At 35.1% G+C, this 17,818-nt stretch overlaps 1 protein-coding gene across 1 annotated transcript; it reads left to right on the top strand.

Moving 5' to 3' along the window:
• Nucleotides 1-7,516: 7,516 nt before the first annotated feature.
• Nucleotides 7,517-17,367, top strand: LOC136820018 (pyridoxine-5'-phosphate oxidase-like). Its single transcript, XM_067076256.1, has 7 exons — nt 7,517-7,656; nt 10,421-10,578; nt 12,809-12,908; nt 13,670-13,723; nt 14,611-14,739; nt 16,686-16,756; nt 17,123-17,367. Exons 1-7 carry the CDS (start codon nt 7,561-7,563, stop codon nt 17,286-17,288), a joined length of 774 nt encoding a protein of 257 aa, XP_066932357.1. The 5' UTR covers nt 7,517-7,560; the 3' UTR covers nt 17,289-17,367.
• The last annotated feature ends 451 nt before the right edge of the window (nt 17,368-17,818 follow it).

Below are 17,818 nucleotides of genomic sequence, written 5' to 3'. Positions count from 1 at the left end.
TCCTTTTTAAGAGGGATTTTCTGGGGGCCCTGGGTGGGGGCACTCGATTTTGAAAACAACCGTACGTTCTGCCAAAAATCAGGTCACTAAAATTGGACCCTTACAGTGCAGGAAAAATTTGGCTGAAAATCGACCCTTTACAGTGCAATTTTTCGAATTTTTTTGCCCTTTTCAGAGCAAAATTTTTTGAAATTTCTCAAATTTTACCTCAAAATTTAGTATTTCTTGAAATTTTACACCCTTACAGTGCATATTTTCCCACTTGCTCACAAATCAACCCTTACAGTGCACTTTCTAAAGTCCAAAAAACCTACCCTTAAGGGCAGCACGTCCGGTAGGTCTCTTACCCGGGTCTGGGGGTCTTTGTTTTGAACGAACGTGGAGGTTTGCCTTTTTTGCCTAAAAACTCCTGTTTTTATCATTAGTTTTTGAGATATATAATCTACCACATCCTTAGTACGTTTCTTTTGACATATAAATGACCATGACTAAGTCCCCCAGTTTTCTGCCCCAAGCTGTCATTTTTGGACATGCCATAAGTTACACAAGTAGCGATTTTGGTTTTAACCTGCCATGGCCGTAAATCTTATATTTTCTAAAACAGCTTCAACCATTTTCATGAAAAATTTCTAAATCGGTTCACCCTGATGAGTGTGTTACTGACTCCTTCGTACGGGTGAAAGTAGATTTTTTGTTATTCAATCCGTACGGGTGAAATCGTTTATATTGGTTATATACAGAAGCAGCCGGCGGAGAGATTTTTTAGAAATATGTGTTCTTATTTTCTAGGAGACCAAATGTTATGAACTTTCAATTTTTGATACGAATGATGTGTTCTGATTTCTAGGAAACCTTTATCACACTATTTGTCTCCCTAAACTTATCACTACTTTATAATTTGACGTGTTCTAAAATCTAGGAAAACATCTTGGCAAGATAAACTTGTATTACATTTGTTTTTCTCCGCGAAAGATGTGTTCTGAAAATTTCTAGGGTTACTAGGCAACAAGATTACATCAATTTTCTCTTTATTATACCCCTGTCTCCTTAAAAGATGTGTTCTGAAGTTTTCTAGGGTTACCTAGACAACAAGAACACGTTAGATGACCTTAATTATACCCCTGTCTCGTCAGAACACATCATTATTTCTAGCTGATTAATTTTCGAAGATCTGATCAGAACAGGTCAAAATTTCTAGTTGAAATATGCTCTCAGAACACATCGGAAAAAAAGGTTGCCTCGCCGGCTGCTTTCGTATATAGGGTCAGGATCAGTTAGGGTCAGGGTTGGCGTTCGAGAGTCAAAATTACCTAGTTGGGAGTAGCATTGGTAGGTGAATATAGGGCTCTAGGCCCTGGTAAGGATACTCTTAGGGTTGGGGCTAACCCTTACATGTCAATCCATATACAGTTAGGAATATTTGGCGAGTTCCTGTACGCGGCCGCAATCAAAAAAATTCATAACCACACTCATAAAAAAATAACGTTTGCGTCTTTTTTTACCGTTTTTTGCCTAGACGAAAAAGCAAAAAATCGTAAGTATAAGCAGACTGTGCCTTTAATTGACTGTAAAAATTTTTTGCGTTGGTAGAAATTTCTCTAATTGTTAACAATGATAAGAACACACCTATTTAAAAAAAATTAACCAGCGCATTTTATATCTTTCTACTTCTTCATCTTCAATGAAGCTCTCAAAGCCAATTAAATTAAGCACATAAGATATTCTTATAATTGTGAAATGTCGTTCGGGCTTTCGCTAAGGTGGAGTGCATGACGTAACTCGCGCGGCACCAAACTCGCCTTCTGTTGGCTGATCATATTGGGCATTTTGGCGTTACCACCCTTGGAGCAGCAGGCACCTTCATCATTTCCCAACTCTATCCACCATTTTAAATGAGTTAACAATAGATCCAAAAGAGCGCCCTCATTTTTTTTTTTTTTTTTTTTTTTTTTTTTTTATATATAAGTCTTTGCGATAATAACTTTGCCTAAAAAGTATACACGATGAAAATATTAATGATAGCGATTTAAAATAAAAAAGTCCTAAGAGCTAAAAACATTCGCAGGAGATAAAAGAAGACATCACTGTCTTTTCACCCATCCCCTTTTTCAGCGATGTTTATTTATGTACATTTAAATTTACGGAAAAAAAAAATAAAAGTGAAATGAATTTTCCACAAAATTATCGGCTAGTTCGAAACGCAGGTCACAGGTCACAGGTCAACAGGTCACAGGTCACAGGTCAACAAAGTGCAGACCGGAAAAAAGATAATAAGATCATAATATACATAACATAACATCAATACATAACACATTAAATTACAAAAAAGTAATACATGTCATTTAGATATTGTAAAATGACAATTGAATAAAATAACAACCTAGTGACACTTACTTACAAAAATAATGACAAAATCATAAAATATGATGCCTAACAAGACAAAAACACGAAAAATATTTATAATACAGAATGTGATGTTGATAGTGTGAATGGATATAAAACGGCACCAATCAGAAGCTTGTGAGGTCCCTAAGAGAGTGGTTTTAGAAGGATGAAACTAATTAATCATTCAATTGTTATTTTAATGACTTAATGACAATTTTTGACAAAAATGTTGACATAATCACAAAATATCATGTCTTACAAGAGAAAAACACCAAAAATATTTAGCATACCGAATTTGATGATAACAATATGGCTGGATATAAAATTACACCAATCAGAAGCTCGTGAGTTCTCTGAGAAGGTAGTTTTAGAGCGATGAGTTTTATTATATGTAACCATCATATAACATTACAAACATTACAATATGTAATATACCTGTTATACGTATAATATGGTTTTAAATTTTCTGGTCTGCGTTATACACGGCGCAAACTGCGAAATATCGATAAAAGCACATGGTTAAATTTTGATGTTTGAAATGGTTTTATATGGATGAAATTGCTTGAGAATTATGTTTTTGATAATTCTTTGTGTTTTCCAAACATTTTCCTCTGCAATGACATTGATTAGAGTCAACCTGTCATCACTGACCTGTGACCTGTGACCTGTTGACCTGTGACCTGTGACCTGCGTTTCGAACTAGCCGCAAAATTATTTACAGTATTTAAACTTTTAATAATATTTTTCAATGTCTAGATTGATAATGTAGTTTTTGACAGATTTTAAGAAACAAAGCTTTGACTTTTTTGTACATGTTTCCTTTAAGTCATTGTTTAAAATATTATTCCACATAAAAGGCCCTCTATAGTTAATAGCGAATCTCTTGGCCTTCAATCTAGCAAGGAAGATCATTTGCTTTGGTCTCAAGTTTTGGAAAGTAGTAATGTTTTCGATTGTTTTTGATGGAAAATGTAAGAAAGTTAAGTTTACAAGTGTCATTTAGTTTTTGCTGGCTGATAGAATGGCAGGATCCTGGATGGCTTCCCTAACTGATATAAGTCTGTAAAATACACACTGTCAGCTTGGTAAAATTTGTGTGTTTTTTTTTCTCACATTCTTTTTACGCCCCCTGACAGTTGACAATTAGGCTAGGCTAGACTTACCTCTTTTCGCTTTCCTCTTCCAACAATAAAATGCTTACTATACATAGTTGACACATAATACACACAAGTATTCCCCATACAATTTTTATATCGAAATATATGCAATAAAAACGAAGGTGCAGTCTCTTCTTCTTAGTCAGTTTAGACTCGTATTATCAAGATTCTGCGATTTCGAGTATGGGCCGATTTTACTTTCGTTTTCAGTGGTTTCATTTTCGATTTCGAGCCAACATCTTAGCAATGGGGTGCTGGCCCATAGTTACAGGGGTTTCCGCAAAAAACAAAACATAGAAAATTTTCCAAATCCCCCATTTCGATTAATGCAATGAAAAATGAAAATTTTCTATGTTTCACTTTTTTGCACCAATTCTTCAAAATGAAAATATTTAAGATTTTAAGTTCTTCTTTTATTCAATGGTTTCTTTACGGCACTTTGTTGACAATCTAACTTTTGCATCAAACTCCGGCTTTCTTCAGTAAATTGAAGATAAGAAAAAACCTAAGCCTTAGGATCACGGGTTGAAACAAATATATAAGGGTGGGATTTTACAGCCACCCGTCGTTCAAGGCACTGAGAGGCCACGGGTGTCAAATAGAAGGGCGGTTTGAAATGCGGCAACCTCATTGGTGGAAATGTGATAAACAGCTGGGAAGGAGCACAGAAAAGCAATCAGTAGAAGAGACCACTTTCGTTTTTGTTGCAGATTTAGATATAAACTTCTCTCAGGGATTACTTGTCAATATGTTGTGTCAACTTGTCAGCATTGTAAGGCTAGCCTAGTTTCTAATCCTGATATAGGAGTTTTTAAGCTTAGACTGTCAGTTGCTTTTGTAATTCGCTCCATCGGAGTGTCTTTTTCAAATTTCAACCAATGAGATTGCCGTGTATGATGAAGGTTAATCACTGGCCCTACTTTTTGGCGCTAATGGCTTTTCGGCGTCTTGGATAACGAGTAGTCATTTAACTTCTTTATTTGTTTCAATCCTTGATTCTAAGGGATGAATTTTTTTAGTTCTCAAACGAAAGCGGGAATTTGATACTTTCTGATTGGATGAAAGTGCTTTACCTTCATTTGATTGGATACTCGCAAATCCGGTCATTTTTCCCACTTACGGCTTTTCTCTTCGATCTTTTATTGGTTTCTTTTGTTGATTTCAAGTCCAACTTAGAAACATCCTAAAGGTTCAGAAACTCTAGAAAACTCCAGATCAAAGGTAGAAAAATGCAAGATTTACTCTCACCTGTACAAAGAAGCCACGACCGATTAGTGTCCAGGATTAACATGGAAAAGAACAATAGAGGATTGCAATCAATAGCATAGTTGTTTGGGAAAACACCATGGTTTATTGCATAACTAATTACTAATTGCAGAGTTAAAACTTTTAAAATCGTACTTTAAAGCACTTAGAAATCACTTACGGTTTTAAAGTGTTTAGGGAATTCCCCTTTTGTGCCAAATATTATGGTGGTGATTGAAGCTGATGGATAATCACTTTATTATATACTAGCAAAAAGAAGAATCTGTCAACTTTGAAAGTTGCTATGTATTAATAATCTAAATTTCATGATTTAAAAATCAATTTAAATGTCATTATAATATGAGTGTCATATTCTTGATTGATTGAACCCAACATTTAGCTCGATTTACATTATCAGGTCAAGACTTTCAGGGTTTTTTTGTGCATTGAGATAAATTACAATACTTTTTTGGTGTACAAACTTTCACAAACAGAAAAAAATAATTTAACAATATTCACTATTTTTTGGCCCTTTTTGCTAAAAAAATATGTCTGCAATTACTTAACATAACGATTCGTGGAAGTTTATGCTCGAGAAAAATAATATTTTGGTATGTTTTTAGCCCTTAGACTTCATCACAAAAGTTTGTACATCTAAAGTAAATCCTGAATTGGCATTGTAGTTGACTTGGCATTAAAAGGGGGGGTTTTCAGCGGTCTTAAATACCGTCATACCGACAAGATTTTGGGTCAAATACCGTAATACCGTCGGTGAAGGAAGCCTAATACCGATACCGATATTATATTTATGTTTTTTTTCTCGAAAATAATGAATTTTCAGTTATCAAATCTATTGTGTAGTAACAAATGAGAAATTGTACAAACAAGTTTTGTACTTTATGAGGCCCCCAGTCAACCCTCAATTCAGGTATTCACGCACAAATTTTTGCCAATTCACGTATTCAAGCGCGAAAAAAACCATTTTTGCTTTTACATCTTTGGTTAAACGATTGTGACCTTATTGGGCTAAATTTAACCTTTTTATGGTCTCTTTTAAACAGATTGACCTATTCTTATGGGATGGGCTGGAGTTTTTACAAGAGACTTCACTAATTGGTTATTTGAAGTAATAGAGATGACGCGTTCTTTAGAAAAAGTAACAAAATTGTTTTATTAGCAGGTTAACGACCAACCAAAATCAAACGAGAGCTTGTAAAAACTCCAGCTTGTCCCATTCTTATACCAAACATTTTCGCCAATAAAGTTTTTTGCTAGTTTTGTGACCTTATTCTTGATATCGTCCACTTTTTAAGGCCTCTTTTACAGCTATTTGAGCTTTCATAAAGCAATATTTTAGGTCTGCCGCACCAAAGTCACTTGCTTGTTACGGGAGGCAAATGCAAAAATAAGCCTTTCCCCCAATAATTTCTTCTTTGCAGACCCATAAGATGTCTTTTATATTGAGAATTAATTCAAAATCGAGGTTTGGGCCAATCATGGTCTGAGAAGCCGTAGACTTCAACACAGGCTTCATAGAGGTGGTGCTGTGGTGTAACTAGAGGACGCGAATTCTAAAGTTTAACCCCCCCCCCTATGGGAGGAAAGGAAAAATATATAAAAAAAGAACGCAAGCGAAGCGAGCGCGAAGATTTTTCGAGAATTTTCGCTCTCCTTTGTTATTGAAAAACGGCCTTAATACGCTGTTGTTAGCCAAGTATGCCTTGTTTGGTCATACAATTTTTGATTTTATTTAACACTGACCATTTGTTGGCAAAAATATGGTACGGCGAGCGACGTACCTGCCGTACCCGGTGCGGCGTTCCAAGAGTTTCGCCCAAGAAAAAAATTAAAATTTAGAATGCCTAGATTGTCTGAAAACGCATCATGTGCATCATGATGTGAATTATTTTTTAATCGTTCGATGCTGCACAAGATGCTTTTAGAACTACTGGATTCAGTATTTGCATCACAAAAGTTGTCATTAAAAAAATGCGGCCACAGAAAAATAACAAAAATTGTTTAGTTATCGTAAAGTTTTGCCTATTTTGAATAACCTCACCATGACAATAACTCAATTGGACATCCTAGATTGTGCGAGCGAAGGGAGCAAGAAAATTTTACTGGTTAAAATTCTTTTTTGAAAATTTTTCTGCATGAAACTCATGAAAAAACTAAAAGGTAAATAGTTTTATACCGAAATACCGTTTTTTATTGATAAAAATATCGAAATACCAACAAAAAAGTAGGCAATTTCCCGATACCGGTAGAAAATGAAATACTGTAATCCCGTCGTTTTTTTCTCGTAATACCGATTTACGGGGTGTAAAAAGGCCCAATACCGTAAAAGTGAAACCCCCCCCCTTAAAAGTAACTCAAAACAAAAAAACAAAACTATTTCGGATGATTTTTCTCTAAGATAGGTGGATGTAACCAAGGTAGGATAATTCTACCATGGTAACATTCTTGGCTCAAGCCTTGACTTGGAACAATCCAGAGAGAAAGAGTGGTGAAAAAGATAGGCTTCTGGTAGACAGCTATTAAAAGAGAAGCCGTTGCGTTGCCTCCTCTAATTGCGACTGTAACCTTCCCAAAAAAACTGAGGAATTATGAATGAAATCAGAAAAACATTGCTCTTAAAGAAAATTTGGTATATAACTTGATGTGTGCCATGTGTTTGCATCTCCCTCGTTGGTATGACTTTTACGATAATTTTATTCACCTTCTATTTTTATAGGAACATTTTGAAAATAATCAATAATACAATAAAGAGTTAATGGTTGTATATCTAAAGACACCGATCTTGTTTTCATCCATCCTTCGCACTTGTACTTTCACAACTCTTAGAAGAATGGCTACTATTAATGATAAGGTATGCTTTTTTGTCTAATTTTGACTTTCTTCATTGTTCGACCATCCTATTCCCCTGAATAAAATATGGTGACCAATTCCCCCCAGGATAATCAGGAAGGGGAGATATCAAGAAAGGAAGATCCTTCAGGAAGGGCCAGGATCAACATTAAGCCATAACCTTCTGGTCATAATTAAGTAGTTTATCTACTTTTTTTTTTTTAGGGAGAATATGCTCAAATTACAACGTATTTTCCATTTTTCATGGTAGTTTTAGACGTTCTTTTCAATTCAGAACCCTTGGAAATATTTACACGTTTTTTTTCATAAAAACATCTAATATTTTTGAAGCTTTCAGATGTTCTTAGCTTTTTGAGTTTTAAGCCTAAAAATGTTCTTATTTTTTTGAGTGTTTTTTGTCCATTCTTCTAAGAAAATAAGTGTTTTAAAGACCGCAAAATCTTAAAATGTTCCTAACTTGTTCTTAGCCTTGTGTTCTTATATAGTTTGTTTTTATTATAACAGGACGTGTAGGTAATTAATTGAAACTTTTATAAAACTATTTTTTTGTTGGTACTCTAGTAGTTTACCAGCAATTCAAACTTTGCAAGTAATATGTAAGTTGAACAGAAACATCTGGTGCTTGAAATTATAAAATGCATTGATCGAATATCATTTTATATGATTTTTGATGATATTCACAAGGCTCATTTAAGAATATGGAACATAAAAAGACGAAAATAAGGACCATTTTATTCCACATTAATTATTGATTATTATGATTTCAGCCACTCCTTTTCACTTTTTACTTATTTTGTTCACATTTTTTTTTAAGTTCCTTTTTATTTTTGTCACTTAATAGAAGTTCGAATGACAACTAACCAATCAAAATATTCGAATTGCACAACTATGAAATCGATTACTTTTTGAAAAAAGTCGTAAGGTTTTTTTGCTCTTTTCGTGAGATGATTACAGCAGGGCTATTAACTGGCTCCTCCCTTACATTTTTAAGCTAAGCTTTTTTAAGCTTTTTAAGCTATTCTTTTTAAGTAATTTAAAATCGGTTAAAAAATAAATTGGGAAGCTAGTTTGATAATATCAGCTTTGAGACATCTACAGTATTCGTTGAAATTTTTAAAGTCGAAAATTAGTTCGTAAAATTTTATATTCACAAGTTTCATTTAATTTCATATAATTTCTCCAGAATAAAGAAAAAGATAAGTTAACTCCCCCATTTAGCCAGAGATCTCTTACTAGCCTTACACTTCTGTGACCATCTACCAGAACTAAGCGTTGTCAGAGTAGACATTTGCATATAATCAACAAGAAAAAATCTTATAGCTGGATGAAAACATCATGTTTCTATTCCTGGCTATGTTGATCATCTTTACCACGCATGACACAGAATCTGAAGCTAGAAATAATTCAAAAAATGGAATGAATAGAATGATTCAGTATTTTTTGTCAAACTGTTCCAGTCACTAAGACAGAAACAATTCCATTTGGAGACGGATTGGTTACAGTGACTTATACTGTATATAAAACAACTTGCACTCGTTATTAATGACACTATGTTACTGCTTGCTTTTATGCTTTGGATTAAACAAGGGAAATTTTTGTCACAAATTTATTCAGCGATTGTTTATGTTTACGAAATATATATACAAAACGAAATTGATAAAGGGGTTTGGAGTACTTTTTTACCTTATGTACTGTATGCGGTTCTTTTTGGTTTCAAACTTGATGAAAATTAATATATAATTGCTTCAAAAACGAACACAGGAATAGGAAAAAGAAAAGTAACCAAAAAAGAATAAATACAAGCACACCCATATAGCATTGGGCTATTCCAAAAAAATTGTACCCATTATATTGAGGAGGTGTTTTTGGGAAAGGTGACCCCCTTGGATTTTTTTTCCTTATTTTTTGAACCACTCTGGAATTTTTGACCTCGTTTTACTGACCACTCTGGATTTTCAACCATTTTTACTGGCCAACCTGGATTTTCCAGCTCATTTTTCTGACCACACTGGATTTTTACTCTTGAAAAACCAGACCACCCTGGATTTTTATTTTACTGACCACCCTTGACTTTTTATTTTACTGACCATCCTGGACGTCACACCTCCTTAACATAGGGGACGGACAGACTATATCTGGAATAGCCCACTAGTTACTTACACATCTCAAAGATTATTAACTTTAAAAAATTCTACCGATTAATCAAGATTTTCCAAAAACTTATTTTCTGTAGTTTATGCCAAAAAACGTTTCACAATCTACGTCAAAATATATTGAGAATTTTGGTTAATTCCTCGTTTTTAGATATTTGAAGTTCGGGCGAGAAAGTCACTTTTGGGGTATTAGTTGAATGTAATGGAATATTTCAATTTGGAAGGGGTTTAATGACTCCCAGGCCATATTCTGACCCTTATTGGGCCATTCTTGAACTTTTGGATCCCGAGAATCTAAGTTCCTAACATTTGAGTTATCATTTATAAAGACGCGACCCGTAGTGCAGTGGTAGAGCATCCGGCAACGATTCGCAAGGTTGTGGGTTTAACCCCCTCTTGGGTCATACCAAAGATTATCAAAATGGTACTTGATGCCTCTCTACTTGATGCTCAACAATTAAGAGAAGGATCAAGGGTAAGTGGAGCAATCCAGGGAGAAAGAGTGGCGCCCTCCCCTACCTTCGGGTAGATAGCTATCGAAAGAGGAGCCTTCGGGTCACCTCCTTATACTTACTTATAAAGAAACGACCCTTTTGGTATTTTTTTCAATAGATGGAAGGTATGAGACAGTCTTATGAAGTTGAAAGTTCAATTTCTGAAGATCTCACTGTTAAGGATCCAATGGAATTGTTTAAAGTATGGTTTCAAAAGGCTGCCGAGCATCCGGATATTCTGGAACCTAACGCAATGACTATCGCTACTTGTTCGAAGTAAGTTTGCTATTATGTTCTTGTTGAAATGTTTGAATAGTGGTTTATTCTCCCGGGGGGGGGGGGGGGTACTTAGGCAAAAATAGGTGCTGGGTATGTGCGGACGGTAAGGGTCGGGTTTTTCACCTTTCAAAGTCTCTCTAAGGGTTACAAAAATCAGGAAATTTCAAAGTAGTCTCTCTAAGGGTGGGAAAAATCACGATTTTTAGATATAAAATTTGATTTTGAGAGAAAAAATTACAAAAAAGTCTCACTAAGGGTAGGAAATTTTTGAAAATCAGGGAAAATTTTTCGAAAAAGTCTCTCTAAGGGTCACTTCACTAAAATTTGGTCTCTCTAAGGGTCGGTTTTCGGAGGTCCCGTCCGCACATACCCCTCATTCACCAACCCTAGTACCCCCCCCCCCGGGTTTATTCTTCACTAAAATTGTATCATCATAACAATCAGGTCAAGAAATCTTGATTTTTGGACCTACCCCGGTGGGCTGTAGGTCCTATAAATTAACCTCTGTCCGTCCGTTCGTCCGTTCGTCCGTTCGTTACTAGCTTTTCTCGGGATTGGCTCATTAGTTTTTCCTAATTTTTGGCACAAAGATGCAAAATGGTAATGCCCAAAATGTGACGGAGCCCGATTTTCGAAAAAAATTAATTTCCGGCCGAAAATGCCGGAAATATTCCGGAAAAACCGGTTTTTTGGCATTTTCTCGAGATTTCATCATTAGTTTTTTCTGATTTTTTGCACAAAGATGCGTATTAGCAATGCCTAAAACATGGATTAGTCCGATTTTTGAGAAAAATTCTATTCCGGCTGAAAATGCCGGAAATATCCCGGAAATCGCCGTTTTTGCAGATTTTCATTGGACTTTTTCCTTATATTTCGTTGTTTTTTCACACAAAAACATTATTTGTAGCAATGCCCACCATCAAGCATGGTTTAATTTTCAATAAAATTGATTTTTGAAGCCGGAACTTTCTAAAAATCGCCGGAACAGCCTATTTTCGCCGGAAAAACGGTATTTCTTGAATTTCTCGAGCTGTACTTTATATTTTTTCATGAAATTTTGCACACTGATGCAAAATGGCAATACCTAAAATATGACAGAGCCTGATTTTCATTTATTGTATTTTTCCGGCCGAAAATGCCGGAAATATGCCGGAAAAACCGTTTTTTTGGCATTTTCTCGAGATTTCATCATTAGTTTTTTCTGATTTTTTGCACAAAGATGCGTATTAACAATGTCTAAAACATGGCCTAGCCCGATTTTTGAGAAAAATTCTATTCCGGCTGAAAATGCCGGAAATATCCCGGAAATCGCCGTTTTTGCAGATTTTCATCGGACTTTTTCCTTATATTTCGTTGTTTTTTCACACAAAAACATTATTGATAGCAATGCCCACCATCAAGCATGGTTTAATTGTCAATAAAAGTGATTTTTGAAGCCGGAACTTTCTAAAAATCGCCGGAACAGCCTATTTTCGCCGGAAAAAAAAAAAAAACGGTATTTCTTGAATTTCTCGAGCTGTACTTTATATTTTTTCATGAAATTTTGCACACTGATGCAAAATGGCAATACCTAAAATATGACAGAGCCTGATTTTCAATTAACGTACTTTTCCGGCCGAAAATGCCAGAAATATGCTGGAAAAACCGGTTTTTTGGCATTTTCTCGAGATTTCATCATTAATTTTTCCCTATTTTTTAACAACGCCAACGTCATCAAGCATGATTCAATTATCAATAAAACTGATTTTTGCAACTGGAACTTTCTATTTCTTTTTTCCCTACTCTCCTTCCCTCTCCCCATCAACTATCAATGATAAAATTTAAGGCGTTTTGCAATCTCGCTATAAACGCTATATTTTCTGACGTGATTGTTTTCATTTTTCTCCTTATTGCTATCTAACTTTCATCATCAGGTAAGTCCATTCAGCATCTAGCTTGTTTTATCTTAATTCAATGAACTTCTCTCAACTCTTTCAAGCAAAGATTTTAATTGCCAACTTTTTGCCCATTTTTCACCTACTAAAACAATTAAAATAGGCAGGGCAACAAGTCGTTTGTCTAAAATAGAGCTAACACTAAACCTAAATTTTGGTATCATCCCGAAAAACTCAATATTTTGTTTCTTGTTCGCCCCTAACAAAAAAGTTTCTAATAGATTATAGGTAAAAGTCCAAAAATCTCAAAAACGGACGGCGGAGTGAGAATAATTTTTGCGCTTCTTTTCCAGAGACGGGTATCCAACATCGCGATACGTTCTTCTAAAAGGATTAACAGAGAAAGGATTCCGTTTCTTCACTAACTATGAAAGTCAAAAGGGAAAACAATTGGTAAGGAAGTTAAATTATTTTTTTTCCAATTCAAGTATGAAAACAAAAAATGGGTACTCTTGTTTTTAATACTTCATTTGCGATAGGCTCTTGCTTATCCTCCAACGTAAAAGTTTCTTATAGAAAACATATCTATAGGGATCTGCGAATAAGAATAGGTTTGCGATAGGTCTATTTTGTTTTTCAAATTGTCAAATCAATGTGAACGGCTTTTGGAAGTTTCAGAATGTTTTAACTGAAATCGGTTAGAATTTACCATCGGCGCCCGCTGACGTCTGTTTCTGGGAGTTTATCAACGACAATTGCTTGATAATGAAATCAGTATTTTCAAAACTCTTGATATCCCATTTTCCATCATCATACATCGGCATATCTAGAAGAAACCTATCATCGCAAATGGAATCGGGTCGGGTTCGAGGATAGAATAACGTCAAATGTCGGAATCTGCGAGCATGTCAAAGCAACGTCTACGGGCATTTGACTTCATTTGGTACTGTAACCTTAAACCCAATCCCTTTCTATGGAACTTTTGATGTAAGGATTAATGTGTTTTATGTTGTCTTTATACAAAACTATGTACTGAATCATCATCATCATCCTTCGATCAGAAACATAGAATAACTTTCCCTCAACAGCTCACTAAAGCTCAAGTACTAAATGAGCTTTATTATCTCTTCTCATTTATTTTTTATCTTTAACCTACGTTTCTTATTCTACCCCATTTAGCAGATAGTAATTTTATTTTAACAATTATTTTTCAGATTGAAAACCCCAAGGCTTCGTTAACGTTCTACTGGGAGCCTATGCACATGCAGGTTTGTTAATACGTATATTTATCATTTCGATTAATCTACGATAATCTAATTGTAGGGGTTCTGCTTGTACACGTTTTTTTATAAGAATAAACTATATCAGAACATAAGGCTTCGATGGCCAAAATGTTAAGAACAAGTTAAGAACATTTTAAGGCTTTGCAGACTCTAGAACGTCGAATTTCATAGGAAAATGAACAAAAATACTCAAAAAATGGCGAAAATGAGAACATAAGAACCTTTTAGGCTTAAAACTCAAAAAGTTAAGAAAATCCCAATGCTTCAGAAATTTTGGATGTTCTTATAAAAAAACGTGTAAAGCAAATGGTTCTCTGAAATTTTTTCCAACGGATGATGCGTTTTATGGCTATTGTTCTAGTTAGATTCACTTTTTAGGAGGAAGCAAACTTTTGTATCTAAAACTTGAAAACCGGGTTGGTCAATCAAAATTAATACCAAAAACAGTTTTTAAAAAATCAACCGTTTCAAAACCGAAATCTTTTTAGATGCTTATCTTACCCACTTCCTTGTCAACGTAGATTATACAGTAATCAATGGTAATTAATTTGAGAATTCCTACTGAACTTATAAGAACATTTTGTAGCATGGCTTCGATATACAGCTGACTCTCTCTAATTCCATTTACATGGGGAATCCAGAACGCATCGAATATTGGGCAGTCCCCATTACCATCCGATAAACACGAGTTAGTTGTAGTTACTAATTCGTGTTACATGGAGTATTATATACCACTTTCCAAAGGGACTTTCTAAGTTCGAATTAAAGAAAGATTCGAAATATACAGGTTCGGATTAAAGGGAGTAGACTGTATCACCTGACAACACACACATGAAAAATTGATTTTATTATCGCCCGTATTTTTGTTGTAGGTTCGTATTTGTGGAGACGTTGAGAAATTACCTGAAGAAGATTCAACATCTTATTTTCATAAGAGACCAAGAGAAAGTCAAATCGGTGCAGTTGTTAGTCGACAAAGTCAACCCATTCCTAATCGAAAGGTACACTTTTTATAAGTATTGCGGTTATAAGCAAATCTAGGCTCAGATATGGCAAATATTTTTGAATTATACGCTGAGAATTACCTTGACCCTACACATTCCGATTCTAGCTGTTTTTGGATGAGATTTTACTGGTTGTCGGAATTTCCCTAAAATTTTGCTAAACATCCTTCAAGCATTTTTCAGCCATATCAATCTCTCAATCTAAGCATCTCCGAGCCAGTTTTTGGATTTATGTACTTTAGGCGTACAAACTTTCGCGAGGAGAAACTTTCGCGATTTTCGCGAATTTTGGCCTTTTTTTAAAATTTATTCTTAACAGGGCAATGAAAATGAAAAATGAAAAATTATTTCGTGTTTATGTCTTTACTTGAATAACATAAACTTATTTTGGATCGTGACACTCTTAATTACTAAGGCTTCAAAACAAACACACTCTTTTTCTTTTATAAGAACAATTTTATAAGAACAACGAGGCTCAAAAAAGTAGAGCAATTTTAGAACAATTCTCAGCCCGAAATAGCTGAATTTTTATCAAATTAAGGGCTTCACTCTCAAAATAGGAAAAAAATCCTCAAACTCTATATATTAATACGCTAAAGCGTGTGTGTTACAACATTTTGTAAAAAGTTTTCGAAAATCTAACAAAGCTCTACAAAGCCTCCTCTTCATGGCGTTGAACCATCATCTTTCCGCATCTTAGGCAGGTTCTCTACCACTAGACTAATTTTAGAGTGCCCAGATACGATTTTCTATGCAGGAAATTCGGAGCTGGACGAGTTAAAATCATACTTCTTCCAATAAATTTTAACTTTCAGTTTTCTTTTTCAATTTTGAAGAATTCTTATTCAAATATGCTCTTTAAAACTTTTTGTCACATTGGTGGCTTCTTAATACTTTCAAAACTTTTCAAAGTAACCTTCGAATGTCCAGCCACGATGGCTAGCTACGATGGCTAAAATGATCTAAAATGTATTTCTTCTAAGCCATTTACTTAATTGTGGTTCAAACTTGTAATACAATGTTATCTTTTTTTTCCTTAATCAATTTGTCCTTAAATCAAGGACAAAATATGAATTGCCAAATTTATTTTTCAAGAAAGACATAAGAGCAATTAATTTTCTGGCATTTGTTCATAAAATGAGACTCACATAATCATTCGGCGGCTATCTTTCTTCCGTTAGAGTTTTTTATGTATAGTGATTCACTGGATTGCGACACACAGCGTGTGACGGTGCATAAGGCTAGTTAATCTTTAAATTAAGAACAGAATAAGAACAATTAGAGGCTTTAATAGCTAAAACAAAAAAGAAGAAAGTCGAGTTTTAACAAAAGTTCACTGGTTCTTACAAAAACAAAGAGTGTACATAATCATGTTCGCAATTCATGTGCTTTCTAGATTTAACTAGACATAATCTCGGAGACTTTTAATCGATTCTATTTTGTGTGCAACTTATACGGACATCGTATACACGTTTTTTTATAAGAACAAACTATATAAGAACATAAGGCTTCGATGGCCAAAACACTAAGAACAATTTAAAGACATTTTAAGGCTTTGCTCAAAACACCCAATTTATTGAATTTCCATTACAATATATTTTACACACTAGTTATTTCTAAGGATCAAATTTGGACAAAGCTGAAAATTAATTCAAGAAATTGAAAAATTTAGAAAATCAAGCATTCCATACACTAAAATTTTATCATGATCTTCATCGAAGATAAAAAAAGTGAATTTTTGAACTAGATATTTTTTGGAACACATTTTCGGTTTTTTAACAACCCTGATAAATGAAAAATTTATTTTTATTTTACCGACCGACCGACCCATATTTTGCTAACGATCTGCCCGTAGATCAACAAATTAAATTGGTCTCGCCTTATAAAAGAACGTGTACCACGTGTTTCCAAAATTAACCTGAAGACTTCTTTTTCATTTTCAGTATTTAGAGGATTTGCGAGAAGATATCATCAAGAAATACGAGGGCAAAGAAATCCCCAAACCTACATACTGGTAAATTAAAAATTCAAATTTCAAATCAGAATTAGCTTGTACAGAGGATACGATCTTCTTAACGAGGAGGCTCGCTGTGCAGACTTTGATTTCTCATTTAGTGGTCAAATCACGGAAGAAAAACTAAGTCAGCGATATCCCAGCTGCTACGTTGTTTTGACGTTTATCTAATGTTCAAAACGTCCATACATCGTTAGATACGTTGAGACAACGTTATGTGGGATAAGAAAAATTTATAAGAATAATTAATACGAGGCTGATTTCTGGAAAAAAGCTAGGAACAAATTGAGAACAATCTGGCATTAGAAAATGAAAATGGACCAAACTTTCATGTTTCTTACAATAAAAAAAACTTTTTTCTTTTAGGGGAGGTTTTGTGATAACACCAGTGACAATGGAATTTTGGTGTGGGGGCGTCGGGCGTTTACACGATCGAATCCGCTTCCGTATACCCGCCCTAAGCGAAACCATAAACAGCGATCTAACCAAAGAAGGCGCCAATGGATGGGTGTATGAAAGATTGTCACCCTAATGCTTGCCACGATGGCTTCATGAGACAATTTTTGGAGGATTTTAGATCCTGTTTGATTGAGCCCACACCATGTCAAGTACATGGCGTCCTCCTGCTTTTTGGTCCCCCCTAATATGAGCTAAAATCCCCCATCTGGCCTTTCCCCCCCACCTGTCTTTAAAATTCGTGCTCCCCCCCCCCTAATTGGGAAATCCCCCTAGCCGTATTGTATAAGGGTTGCGAAGTGATGATCCAGACTCGCCTTAATTCGCAAGCTACTATAGCAAAAAAAAGACTCTCAATATCCCAAGAAAGACAGGCTCATAAGCCTGAATGCCCAAACACACCAGGAAGGTCTGTATTTATCCTATTACTCCCCCCACTAGGTAGAGGACTGAATATACCCCCTATTCGCCTTTCTCCCCCCGTCAAGCTTGAAATTTTCACTTCCCCCCTGGCACCAAAATCTGATTCCCCCCCCCCCATCTTCCTGGGGGGGGATGATCCCATGAAGTACTCCTATGGTTGAAACCTGAACATTGAAAGATGTT

This window comes from Clytia hemisphaerica, unplaced genomic scaffold (genome assembly GCF_902728285.1).
Source record: "Clytia hemisphaerica strain Z4C2 unplaced genomic scaffold, Clytia hemisphaerica genome assembly, whole genome shotgun sequence".
NCBI classification, from domain to species: domain Eukaryota; kingdom Metazoa; phylum Cnidaria; class Hydrozoa; order Leptothecata; family Clytiidae; genus Clytia; species Clytia hemisphaerica.
The sequence above is the reverse complement of the archived record's forward strand: the minus strand, read 5'-3'. Positions and strand labels throughout refer to the sequence as shown.

Bases quoted from the DNA above. Each gene is read 5' to 3' on its own strand.
- LOC136820018 (XM_067076256.1), top strand. From the start codon at position 7,561: ATGGTTGTATATCTAAAGACACCGATCTTGTTTTCATCCATCCTTCGC. The intron at 14,740-16,685 runs GTACACTTTTTA...TTTCATTTTCAG, and splicing joins AACCCATTCCTAATCGAAAG to TATTTAGAGGATTTGCGAGA. The intron at 16,757-17,122 runs GTAAATTAAAAA...TTTTTCTTTTAG, and splicing joins ATCCCCAAACCTACATACTG to GGGAGGTTTTGTGATAACAC.